This window comes from Saccostrea echinata, unplaced genomic scaffold (assembly GCF_033153115.1).
Source record: "Saccostrea echinata isolate AGI-Se365-2 ecotype Australia unplaced genomic scaffold, CSIRO_AGI_Sech_v1 ptg000056l, whole genome shotgun sequence".
Taxonomy (NCBI): Eukaryota; Metazoa; Mollusca; class Bivalvia; order Ostreida; family Ostreidae; genus Saccostrea; species Saccostrea echinata.
In genome coordinates, this window is record NW_026889805.1 from 12,123,433 (window position 1) to 12,137,553 (window position 14,121).

The following is a 14,121-nucleotide window of genomic DNA, read 5'->3' on the forward strand; positions in this document are numbered from 1 at the left end:
AATCAAAACGCACTCGGTCTTGAGAAAAACAGACAACTGAAAAGGTCCTAGAGAGACCTACAGTGTGAATTTATCATATGTACAAGATGTATCCTACATCTCTTTTACGCATAGTGAATTGAAAGTCTGCATATCGGAAAGCATTTTGTGCTGATAGGAAAATTAACATTGGTCTTGTCCTAGAATTAAATGACCTCCAAAAATTATAAATGTCTTACTTTGATCTTTGTCTATCTTCATAGTGATAATATATCAACAGACCTCAAGATCTGCTACATCCCGTACGTGTACTTACATGTACAAATGTAACAACAGTATCAATAGTATTGGCGTTATCAAAAAAATATTAATAGTAATTCTTTGTTTCAGAAAAAAGGAACGGCGTTTCAAAAAGAAGATTCCAACCTGACAGTCGTGAAATATTAATAAGATGTGTTTGTGAAACACTGATGCCCCCATATGGCATCCCGTGGCAAGGGTTAAAGTTTTTCAAATGTAAATCAAACTCCAAGGTCAGGAGATAAAAAATGTCCGTACCCAAAGAAAGGTCTTGTCACATGAAATACATCTGTGAAAGATGAAATCCCTAGCACCAACCATTAAAAGGTTATGGCAAAGGTTAAAGTTTTTTTTAAAATAGGTCAAACTCCAACATCAAGGTCAAAGCTGCTTATGGCGAAAGTTAAAATTTCTCAAATGCATTTCAAACTCCAAGATCAAGAGATCAAACATGTTCTTACCGAAAGAAAGGACCTGTGTCAATGGATAAACCTGGTAAATATGAAAGCCCAAGCACCAACCATTCAAAAGTTATGGTCAAGGTTAATATTTTCTAAAAGTGGTTCAAACTCCAAGGTCAAGGGCTCAAAATTAATGGTTTGCGGATGAAGACCTTGTCATAAGAAATATACTTGCAGAATATAAATTCCTGGCACCAACTGTTCAAAAGTTATGGTGAAGATTAACGTTTTTCAAAAGTAAGTCAAACTCCAAGGTCAAAAGGTCAAAATTATTACTCATGTAATATTCAAAGGAAGGTCTTGTCACAAGGAATACACCTTTGAAATTTTAAATTCCTAGTACAATCTGTTCAAAAGTTATGGCCAAGGTTAAAGTTTTTTTTTTTTTTAAAGTGAGTCAAACTCTAAGGTCAAGGTCAAAAATATTTACACAAATGGAAACATCTTGTCACGATGAATACACATGTGAAATATGAGAGCCGTAGCACCAACTGTTTAAAAGTTATGGCCAAGGTGAAAGTTAGGTAATTTTTTGCAAAAGTGGTTCTTATTCCAAGGTCAAGAGGTCAAATATATTGGTTTCCAAGGGAAGTTCGTGTCACAAGGATTACACATGTGAGCCATAGCTCCAACCAATCAAACGTTATAGGCAAGGTTAAAGTTTTTGCGGACAACCAGACAAACAGACAGACAGCTGACGAACGGACAGGGCAAAAACTATATAACCCTGAATTTCGATTACGGGGCATAAAATATTCTACACTAGATCATATCTTAACATTACAGTCCCTATAAAAAATAATGCAAAAGAAAGAAAAAAATATTCTTTGCTTTCGTTGATTTTAAACAAGTGTTTACTACTTACTACTGTGTGGCGGAATGGGCTTTGGAGCAAGCTGCACATTAGTGGAATAAATGGCAAATGTTTTCAATATATTCAGAATATGTACAAAGGTGTTAAGTCTATGATGAAAATAAACGGCATGTCGACAGAATTATGTAGTTGTATAATGTCGAAGTAAGGCAGGGATAAAATCTTTCACCATTTTCATGCTCATTGCTACATGTAGTATATATAGATGTTCTTGTAGAATTTTTACTGAACAAGAATATTGTAGGTTTACAGAGTATGGCAAGTGCCGCCGAAAACGAATTACTCGTGTATTTTAAATTATTGATTCCTTTTTTATGTGGATGACACTGTTATTATGGCTGCCAATGAATTACAACATGCACTAAATGAATTTCATATATATTGTTTACAATGGAAACGAATTGAAAAGTGAATGTTTATTATGGAAAGTTAGTTAATAGAAAAGTTAAATAAATTAAATATCTATGCGTTGTGTTTTCTCGCACAGATTCCTTTTGTAAAATTAAAAAAACCTATATGAACAAGCACAAAAGTCATGTATGGCATTATAAGAAAAAATAGACAATATCAGTTGACTTGATCATTTTGATAAAGTTATAGTACCTTATTATATGCATCAGAAGTCTGGGGCTATGGAAATCTTGATGATATTAAACGTTTACATTTGAAATTTTCAAAACATGTATTTAATTTGAAAAGTTCCATGCCAGGGTGCATGGTTTATGGTAAAACATTGTAAAATGATCTCTTATTGCCAATATTGGGCAAAGCTTATTTCGGGTCTGCAAAATAAAATTGTAAATGTATAAAATAAATTGTAAATATATAAAAGTTAACAAATATATAAACTGCATTGTGATGGAAATTTAATATACGGTCCATGGTTAGTCTCCATGCAGAAAATTTTGAAATACTAGTATATGTGTGTATTATCAAATGTATGGCACGAACAGCTAGCGTTAACCAATTTCACAAGTATTTTTTTTTATATTTGGGACACAGCTTGTTAATATAAATTTCGAATCCAAAGTTTTGTTTGAAAATTCTGTAACTTTGTCCTTTTGAAAAGTTATTTATATCACAGAACCACCTTTGAATAAATTGATCTTGCAATATTTATCATACAATAGGGTCACCCTTTTATACTTTAATTCCATACTGCAAATCACCATCTTCCATTAGAAACTGGTATACCACTTAGCGAAAGACTCTGTAACTTTATGATAATGCTTAAATTGCTATTGTTATTAAATCTATGGAACTAATGTCAACCCCAAAAAATATCCTTGAAAAATTAGGTATGTTTGTCCTAAACAATTATGATGCTGTCTGTCCTCCTTGATTTATTTTTCTACCACTCTTTTTTTTTCTAATTTCTGTTCATTTTCTGTCATGTTTGTACATACTAGTATGTTATAAGTATTGTTTCCATGTACCAATTGTAATTCGAGTAAATAAAATAAACTTGACATAGTGAGGGATGTCTAAGAAGAAAAAAGGCTCTGTGAAAAAAAAGTGCAAATCATTTTGTCCAAGTTTGAGAAAATTTGCGCAGAGCATGGGCGGTAACTCTGACTGTCTCGAAAAATTAAATTATGGCAAGATTCATATTTCCTGGTCATGTTCAACCTATCTACTTATTGTCCTAGAAATTCATAGACTTATTTTGTTTATTTCTCATTTCAAGGTATAAAATCATTGCTTATCGTAGGGCTCCTTGGTTTATGATCATTTGAATGTCGGTCAGGAAATGTCAGTTTAAAAAAAAAAATTGTATCATTTCTAAAAATCGTTAAGTTTCATAAATAAGATTTATTTGCTAACCCGGAAATTTGGCCTGTCCACAGTGAATTAACTACATGTATTTCTCTTAAAAAAACAAAAAACAAACAAAAAAGCAAAACAAAACAAACAAACTAACAAAAAACAAAAAACAAAAAAAAAACAAAAAAAAAACAAAAAAAAAAAGACCTGCCTTCGGCTTATCAGGAATATATATAGTTGATGCTGTGGTATTTAAAAAAAAATACTTTTCTTAATTTTTTTATTTTTACGATTCAAACTAAATTTTTAGTGTGCTGATATATCCCGCTGCATCGAGGCAATGATTCTTTAAAACAGATCATCAGATCAAAACTTTATTAGAGAACCCCACTGTTTTTATTTCTCCCGTTAAGGCTTTTTCATGACTTTTAGTGTGTCACCAATAAAGATGCTTCCAGAAGCTTTATATTACCTGTTTATAATGGTTTTTACTATGTGACACAGTATCTACATTGTGAATTTTATGCTGCTTCACACTGCGTCTGACAGTGTCTCTTATTTAGTACATCAATTTGTCTTCTCCCTCGAGGTTAGACCTACACGCGGCGGGGAGCGGATATCGGGAGGTCTCCTTAATTTATAACTGTGTATCTGAAATGCTCCACTCTTTACAAAACCCATTGCTAAATTACACATTAATTCGCGCCGCGCTCTGCGACTTTTGTCTCCCGAGTCGTTTACTTGATATCTATGGTTTCCTTTTTATTATGTGTAAAGTTGATGGCAGAATTCAAGGACATGCATTAGGGACCTATTGGGAACCATCTGAATTTTAGACGTGAAAAATTAATCACCTCCCCATAACAATTTTTCTCTAGAGTGAGGAAGGAAAGTATTTGTTCTAGTGACACTTCAAGGCCTAATTTAATTAATACACTTTTCGAAGGAACAGTCATTTCCAGTATTTGTATTTGTATATTGACATGCTAAATAAAGACACGGGAAAAGTAAACACATGGACAACTCAGACAATGAGCGCAGAAGCTTTTATTTGGCTACCATTGTAATGTCTTCCCATCCGTTTAATTCAACGGTTTTCTCATCATACAAAAATTACCGCTACATGAGAAAAAATCTCATTAACATAACAATAATCGTATCAGCACTAACAGGAGAGATCGATCTATACGCATGCGCACTGGTGCTTATCTTAATGAAAGGCGCTTATTACAAACACAATAACAGTCCGTGGTAACGTGTTTATTGATGTGACCACGTCCACACGGGTAAACCGATGTATAGCATGCCACGGACTTTCCTGCTCTGGCGAGAAGAACCGACATCAGGAAAAAACGACAGTTGTCATCCAGAAAATAAAGAATATTATTTGATAGACTCTGCTGCTGAAGCAGGTGTTTCCCTGAAGCCTGACAGACGAGTTTTTGGTGAGTACCACTCATTGATACAGTTAGAGATCAGGATAGTTCCGCAAGAAAGCGAGGCATGTCATGTATCAGCTTTCTTCGGAACCATTGTTAATTGAAAATAGATTTTTAAACGTATGGAAGTAATTAACTAAGTCATTATAATATTTGTGGTGTGTCTTGGGTTCATCATATCGCTAGCTGCAGTGGTTACACTAGTTTATTACAGAGTCTTGAAGGGGTGTCGCACTTGTGCCCGTTTTTCTGGTTAAACACGTTTCCCCGCAGGACTAATGTTTTTACATATTCTTATCAATATTTTATCAAATTCCAGTTTTATCGATTAGTAGTAAACATATGTTGTTACCCGACTAATGAATTTTGATATTTTATTCATTTGCCTTAAGGAAACATGTAAACTATCTTGATCTGTTACTTTTAATTTTTTCATCTTTTTTCTGAATTGACATGTTTATATTACATGACACTTTCATCTGATTGCAAGAGTACATATTCCGATGATTAAAATGACAGAAATGTCACAAGTGAAAAATAAAGTAATATTTTGAGTTAACCAACCTGAATTACCTGATATAAAAAAAATGGTTTAAATTGGGCTACCTTACATAATTCTGAGACGTAAATTATATGATTCTTGTTACTAGCATCAGAAGCACCTGTTATGGTAGTTTCATCCTAATTAGCGCCATCCTCTCCAAACGAGACACGGAAAAGTATTGATTGAGTTATTAGTAAAGTCTTCCAAAACATGCAACGTTATCCTTTAAAATCAATACTGTTATTTCAGACGCCCGTGTTTCGGTATTTTTTTTAATCAAATGTAATTCAGAGCGCTGGGGAAAAAATTTGTTATGAATAATTAAGTAACGCTTATAATTTAATTATTAAATATTAGATATTCTTGTGGAGAGAAATTTAACCTTTTCATGACTTGGTAAATACGCGTTATCTGAGAAGATCAACGTAAAATACAAAATATAAAAGGTGTCAAAATAAATCTACTTTGGCACAATATTGGATTAAAAGATAGATACTAATTTAATCTCATGATAACCAAATCACCGGGTAAACAAACAGAATAGTGCGTGTGTGATTTCCGTAGAAACATAGCTAGATAGGCCTCCAAGTCATCATTACTGAATCAATGGTGTTGGGTCGTTGATCTGGAACTCGATAAGACGTTAGCAAGACGACTTAATGGTCAAACCCCGCAAATTAAGTCCCATAATATACTATCTTTATTTAGGTCCCTAATTGTAGCAACAGACATGTTAGAGAGATAGGTATAAGACAGCAAACAAAGGTCTTGTACGAATAACAAAACCTGAGTCTGCTGACATGTGTGTTTTGATATCTATCTATTCCAATTTATCTAATCGTCCACTTTCCCGCTAACCACATGTGGACATTAGTAGAACTTTTCCAGTTGTTGCTCTAATGTCTTTTTCACGCGATGGCTAATAAGAAATGAAATTACTTTTTACTTAATTTATTTTTGCAACAGCTTAATCCAATTTTATTTCTAGTTCCCTTTCACACCTTTCCTGTTTTTCTTTTGCGAACAAAAGTAATGCAGGGCTCTATTTCTTAATTTAAGAAGTAACAGTTGTTCTTTTTATGTATAGAAAAGAAGTGTAGAGAGCGAGTTTTGCTCTGCCACCCCTTCATTCTTACAGATAATTAGTCTATCTGCCCATCGCGCCATTACGCCAGCCCTTTATCCACCAGAAACTGCCCCTAACTATTTCCAACAGTTAATCGAGGGAAGCTCTGTTATTTTTCACAAGTTTGTATTTTGGCTGGAAATGAAAAATTACGTAAGGTTCATTTAGCGGATTCGCTCGGCCATTAAAGGACAACATGCGTGGCTCGTGAATTAGCTATCAATATGGGGAATAAACGAAGTGTTAAATGAATGGATCAATGAAAAAAATAGTGAGAGAGAGAGGGATTATTGATGTCTTAAAAAGGCGCCAAATCAAATAAAGTCACAAACTGTTTATTTTTACTTAAATAAACAAATATTTACTTATGCAATATATCCCCACCAAATAAGCAACGGTTTAATTTTCATTCTTAATCCGGATGTGTTATAACCCTTTCTTTTTCTTTTAATATCAACTTTTATTTCAAATCTTTTTTTTAAGATAAGACATACAGTTTTGATACAAAGACAGACGATGGAATTGGTTTTAACCAGTTCTGTGTTGTTCTAATGAAAAATATAATATTTGCGTAATGGTATAAGGTGTTTTAAGTTTAATAAATAGCCGTGCAATAAACAACGATGCAACAGTCATAAAATCCCAGATGTTTAGTATTTTCACAATTAAAAAGAAGTTATGATCTTCTCCCAGCGCGTGGTCGATATCAGTTTTCATATTTATTACTTCATTTTCATACGTGCTCATGTACTCGTATAATTATGCATTAATTTTCGTTTTAATGAAAAACTCATCGTTATAATATTTTTTATCCTCTCTCTTATTTTTTTTCTCCATTAAATTTAACTAATAAAACTTTGATTTATGAATTCAATAAAGAAAGCTGTAAAATGTTAACGGTACTCGACTGTCGAGCAGCTTCGTTAACGGACTGGTTCCAATAGACATCAGAAACGGCCGCCACCCGGCTAGCCCTCGGCTATTATCATTAACGATCATATCTATCAATCTATTGTAAAACACATATCAACTAAATGTAAACCAGTTCACAACTGTTTTCTTAAACAATGAGATTAATCGTATTTATTGGAGATCATAAATAACCTGGTCCACACCTGTACCCTCGCGCGCTCCCCGGGGGTCTGATTACTGTATATACAAGTTTATGATGCTCTGGTCCTTTATCAGAGTGGGTTTGGGGTAAAGTAATCATTTTATTCAGATTCATGGGACTATTCGGACATGAGTACGTCATATTTACGTAAGTCTACTTACTTGCTTTTCTAGTATTCTAATTTTCCCTGAACACAATTAGTGCTATAAAACCAACATCAGTTGTATAAAAGCAGTAATTTATTTGATTTTGATTAATGTTAAACTTTGACGCACACGATTACTTAACATTGATATTGCATATGAAGAACAGGAATATTCTTGTCCATTTCATTAGCGCTAGAGCACCTAAATTGCTCATGATCCGTAAAATTTTCTCAAACTCTGCTTAGTCTCCCCCCTTTAAAATTTTAAATCGATTTGTGTATCCTACTCCTAGTCAACTTTTCATTCCCTGTCTGTGAATGAATTAAGATTTCCGTTACACTGTCATTGTTAACGACTTAAATCAGACCTCTCTCAATGAGGCATACGAGCTGATTCACCCTAAATTGGAGGAATTAAAAACAGTTACTACACCTGTCGTATTCTCAGCAAATCAGAACTTTGTGGGTCAACTTCTGCTGCTCTTAAGGCCGTGTTTTTATTTCTCAATGTTATACCATCTGTAGGAAATCTGTATCGGACCAACCTGACAATCAGATTTAGATAGCTGTAAAACCGTGTCGCCGGATTTTCTGGGTGAACGAGGGGTGAAGAACAATTTACACCTGTTGCTGGACAGGTAACGATTTGAGGGTGGTAAAAAAAAAACTGTCAGGTATTCTTGGGCCCTGGTTTAACGGAGAGAGAGAATGTAAAACAAATCTATGTAATTATTCGGTGTATACATATATATAATTTAATTACTCATAACCGATGATAACTTATCTTTCAGTATATATGAAATTACAACTACATGTATATACATGTGTGTCCATCATATGAGTCGTGTGCATTTTATAGACCAGTACGTGACCATGTACAATATATTAAATATATTTTATAGTCGTCACAAATTCTCAAAAGTATCTGATAAAACTCCCACACTGATTAATAAATATGTGCTGACCTTTTTTCACTTTTATGTCCTTTACAAAGTCCAAATTAGTTTTAGAATTAATTCTGATAAAAACTCCCACACTGATTAATAAATATGTGCTGACCTTTTTTCACTTTTATGTCCTTTACAAAGTCCAAATTAGTTTTAGAATTAATTTAATTAAATCAATAATGTACACATGTATGTTATTATGTAAAGATTGATTCTATAAATTGATTGACGATCAAGCAGTCCTCTCCAAAAGGACGAAGATTGCAAGTGTATAAAAATTTACAAATAACTAAGGATTGACAAATGAATAATATTTTAAAGCAGGTATTACTTTCAGAAAGACATAAATTGAATTATACAAAGGAGAAAAAATCAAAATATACATGACAATGTAATATATGGAAAAACTCTAAAGGGGTGCAAACACACAGCAACAGAACGAACTAGATAGAGGGAAAATATAACATTATTTAGAAAATGACTAATGTTTATGAGAGCCGTATACATAGAAATGCTGAGGTATAAAGGGAGGAAAAGGTATATCACATTAATTTCTAAAGACGTGAATGGACATCGTCACATGAGTGGACATTTTAGTAGAAGAAACATTTATTATCTGTAAAAAAAAAAAAAAAAAAAAAAAAAAAAAAAAAATCATTGAGCATTTTAGCGGATTTTTAGAGATACTTTTAATTCTGGTTAAACAATGTAAAATCCTAAAAAATTCACTTATGGTCAGCGGATTAATGACCAAGTTTTCAACTCTATTTGAGGTTAAGAAATCACTTAAATAAAGGAAAAACCTCACTTATATACACATGTTGGTAGAAATAAATACATGTAAACTCTAATTTTATTAACATTAATTATATATCCTTCTTCAAGCCCGTTTGCCTTTTCCCCCCTACCTCCCCGTTGGTAAGGAGCTGGCAGCTGCAGCAGACAGACTGCCCAGCAGAAGAGATATAATTACCATGAATGTATACTTGACTTATAATTCTCCAGCTAAAGTGTCTACATTTTACATAAAATTTTGCTAAAATGTTCTATGAATCTTCCTCTAAAATATCCACAACTCCCCCCTCCTGAAATGCCCTATTCAAAGAAAATAAAAACTTACTTATTGAAGATGGTAGAGGTCGTCGGGGATTTTATCTTATCTCAGAGTTTTTACTTCACTGATTGGAAGCCTTTTTTTTACAGTCTTAAGAGAGGTAAAGTTTTTGTAATTGATCCAAACTCATATATTCCAATGTCAAATTAGAATTCACCTCAAGACTAAACCTGTCCCCTGAATTCTTTCGAGATATTCATTCACCTTTTGTGCCGTGCGGAATATATTTTTGAAATTCTTCGATTGAAATAAACAGAATAACAACATTATGTCATCTTGAGAAATTAAACTAGAATGTACTTATCGCAAATCAAAAAGTATAAAGAAATCTACAGTATACGTTGTTTACTGATTTTATTTCTGATAAATTCTTTCAGGTTCTGTGTTTCAAACTTTACTCATAATAATTTTTATTCTATTTTGACAGAAGGAGAAAACATCATGGAGAAAAACAGTACAAACAGAATGACCATTGAAATAAAACCGCTTCAGGAGAGAAATAGTTCCAATCCACCTCATCTGAAAAATGCAAAAGTTTTGGGGAAATCTCGCGAGGGAAATTCTCGCCAGTCCTCGTTAGATATCCTAGCAACAGCGGCTGCGCAGTGTTCCTCTACAGAATGTACTGATCCACATGAAAGCGAAAGAAAAAGAGAGAAAAACTCAGAAAGTTGTGATCTTGAGAACGTTGTCCCATTAAATTTTCAACAAAAACTTCCATCATTTGCGACGTTGGCATACAATATGGTCCGTAACTTTCAAACAAAGCCCATGTCTGAAAATATTCGACAAGAGAGGGAAAATCAAACGACCCCAAGGCCAGGAATCCTTTCTGCGTCGTCTCAATCTTCCTTAGCGATAACAGGTATGAAAAAATCACCCCGAAAATCGCCAAAAAAGAATTCAGCTAAATCTGGTCGATCAGTTACTCATGGAAAAGAAAATATACCTACGTCCACAAATGGCGAAAACAAGGTCATGCAGGATGCATCAGACACAATACGTTCAGCCAGAGAGACAAACATCTCCAATGCTTCGGCAGAATATCTGAAAATGACAAACAGTAATGTTAAAGTAACTGAGCACATTTGTAAAAATTCTACCAATAGTCCTACAGATGAAGCGAGAGTTGTTCTAAAACCGAAGATCTGGAATCCTCTTTTTCACGAATACACACCCAAGAAACAAATCTCAGATAAAGACTTAATAATAAAGACAGAGCCTGTGTCCGATCCCCCAGATTCTTTTCATCAGATCAGTGTTGTAGAAACGCCTGCTATGCCAGTTACCAAAAGAAGTCTCATCAAACATACAGTGGAATCCATGATAAAGAAAGAAGAACCGTCCGTAGACGACTCCAACGTGACCATTAAGCGTCTTCTGCCTAGACACGAAGAAGAACCAAATGCCAAGAAAATAAAGCTTGAAAACAGTACACCTAGTGTAATGCAGCTGACTCAACCTTTAACTGAGAGCAAAACTCCATCCAAATTCCCCATCATCAAAGCAGAATATCCAACCTTGTACAAGATCCCTGCAACGCCAACCCGTATGTCTCCTTACTTTCAACGCGTATTTGAACCCTCACCCAAAACATTCGCTGATGTTGCATTGCGCCCTCTTATGCCACCACTGCAACGTTGCGCCCTATCACCATTCAGTCCATCATTTGGGAGAGCAGATAATCTGATGACCCCTGAACTTTATAAATCCCCCCTCTTGGTTCAACATAAAATTGATCCGACTTCGTCACAGAGTAACTTGGATACACCTTTAAAATCAGCACCAGTTTCTGTCTATGGGTCGCCTTCTGTGACGTCATCAAAGTTAGAATCGCCAGTATCCCGACCAAACGAATCCGTCTTCGCTGTTGAAAACAAGCCATCATTGGCTAGGGTGTTGGCGCCAAAATTTGCAGACCTTAAAACCAAGCCTGAAAAAATAACCCTCTCGAACGAGGTGAGTGAATTTGGTGTGTTTTCTAAATGTCGATTTTGACCCATAAGCACAGATGATACAAACAAAAATGCTTGGAATCATATGTATATTTTTGAACATATTTTGGTTCAAATAAATGATGCAAATATCAAATTTCTACATACTGAGAAAAAGTAAACTTTCTATGATCTTCAAAATTCTACCATTTTGTTTTCACCCTTATAAATCTGTACAACTTATCATCACGTTATAAGACATTGTGAAATTTTAAATGAAAACTTGAAATCTCTCGAAAATTATTTATTTTACATATATTAACATGGTTTTAGCTCTCATTTTCATGACTTTGAAAAAAAAATTGTATCATCTATCTTAAAGACATAGCCATATATTTTATTATATTTTATGTTCCTCTATTTTTTTTTTTTTTTTAAAAATTACTTATCTGCAGAGAAACTTACACGGATGCGTGCTTTGTTCCTTATGTATTTGTTGAATTTTCAGCACTCTGCTGTGGTGGAGCTGGTAAATGGAGGTTTTGGAATCAAGAACCCCTCGTATAGTGCACCCAAACCCTCCGACATAACAAATATTCAACAAGGTAAAGACTCAACAGGTCGTCTATATTGACATAAATTTAATAATTCAAACAGTACACAAAATAACAGATGTACATTTTCTGACGCGTGTCACAGATTTGTTTATCAGATGCTTTTAACGTTGTAAAAGTATTATTATTCAATAGATTTTAAATCTTTGCAATATGGAACACAATTAAACCATCTGTTACTTTCTGGGTCTTGACTCAGGCTTTTTTTAAGAATAGAACTTTAAGTAGAGCAATGTTTGTTTTCTTTGTCCAGATTTGGAGACTGGTAAAGGGAAATACGTCTGTAAGATCTGTTCTAAAGAATTTGGATTACAGCGCTTATTGAATCGCCACCTGAAGTGTCACAGCGATGTCAAAAGGTACCTGTGTACCTTTTGTGGTAAAGGCTTCAACGATACGTTTGATTTGAAACGTCACACTAGAATCCATACAGGTATATCTTTGAAAATCAAAGTACTGATACAGTACTGAAAGAATAAATCAATTTAATCAATTTAATATGATTTTGTAAACTCCACAACTTTTGCTATTTTCATAGTTTTATGTCACTAACATGAAAAACAGTTTGAAAATTTTTAAAATCATAAATGAAATGTGTAATTTATTATTACAAATTTATCAATGAATATATACAATGGAAACTTTTTATCATGGCCCGAATTGGCCGTAGCGCTATTAAAGCGTAATGTTAAACGTCACCAACATCAAGGCCTTTGTTTTTGTACTGAATTGACTACGGATAGTTCCGTCTACCCGATCAATACATAGGACTCACGGCGTATGTGGCCGGTCAACAGGGGATGCTTACTCCTCGTAGGCACCTGATCCCACCTCTGGAATTTCCAGAGGTCCGTGTTTTATGTCCTCTTCACATCTTTGTATTATTTATGGATTTTTTCACTGTTCGTTATCTTTACCTTTTACATGATCAATATATAATATAGATGATGAAAATCTTACGCATCCGATTGTGACTGTTGAGATTAACAAAAAAAAGTTGAATTTCAAAATTCATTACCATTTTTATTTGTTAAGAAAAATCTTCCATTACTTTTTTGGATTAATTTAGTATGTAATTTTTGACCAGAAGAAAGTCGGCACTCTTTCCTTTAGTGTTGATTTTTTTGAGGGCGCTACACTGCTGGCTTCCGGTTGAGACCTCGACTGACAGTACTAGTAAAACTAATAGATGGGGTCGTGTGACCCGTTCTAAAATGAAATCCTTGATCTGATATTAACATGTGTGATATCGTTTAGCGCATTTCTTGTATTGTGTGTAGACATAATCTTAACAAATTCATTTTTTCTTCAGGAGTGAAACCTTATTCATGTAGCGAATGTGACAGATCATTCACACAAAGATGTTCTCTAGAATCACACTGCCGGAAAGTCCACAACATGGATGTAACTTTCGCCTACAAACAGCGGAGAAACAAGATCTACGTGTGTGAGGAGTGTGGCCATTCCACACCTGATGCTAGCAATCACTTCGTTCATCTCCGAGAAAACCACCCGAACAATCCTGCGCTTTCAAAGTATCACGACAGACGTCAATTCAAATTCTCCATGGAGAATCAACAGAACATCCAATTGCCGCGAACGTGACCAAACAGCAAAGACAAATTCCCAACCCCGCCAATCTTACCGATTTAATGAGCAGCTTTAATGTTAATGAAATGTATATTTTCCTCTAGTCATTTCTGATAATTGTACAGTTTTAGTTCATGGTGCTAAATGCATGTTCGCGTAACTGTTTCAAGAGTGGT

The 14,121-nt window shown here is 34.3% G+C and overlaps 1 protein-coding gene across 1 annotated transcript; it reads left to right on the forward strand.

The window, feature by feature from the left end:
- The first annotated feature begins 4,406 nt into the window (after nt 1-4,406).
- On the forward strand, nt 4,407-14,121 carry LOC133173416 (histone-lysine N-methyltransferase MECOM-like). The gene is made up of 5 exons (XM_061308400.1): nt 4,407-4,823; nt 10,235-11,766; nt 12,250-12,346; nt 12,609-12,788; nt 13,668-14,121. The coding sequence occupies exons 1-5, from the start codon at nt 4,673-4,675 to the stop codon at nt 13,958-13,960; spliced, it is 2,253 nt and encodes a 750-aa protein (XP_061164384.1). The 5' UTR covers nt 4,407-4,672; the 3' UTR covers nt 13,961-14,121.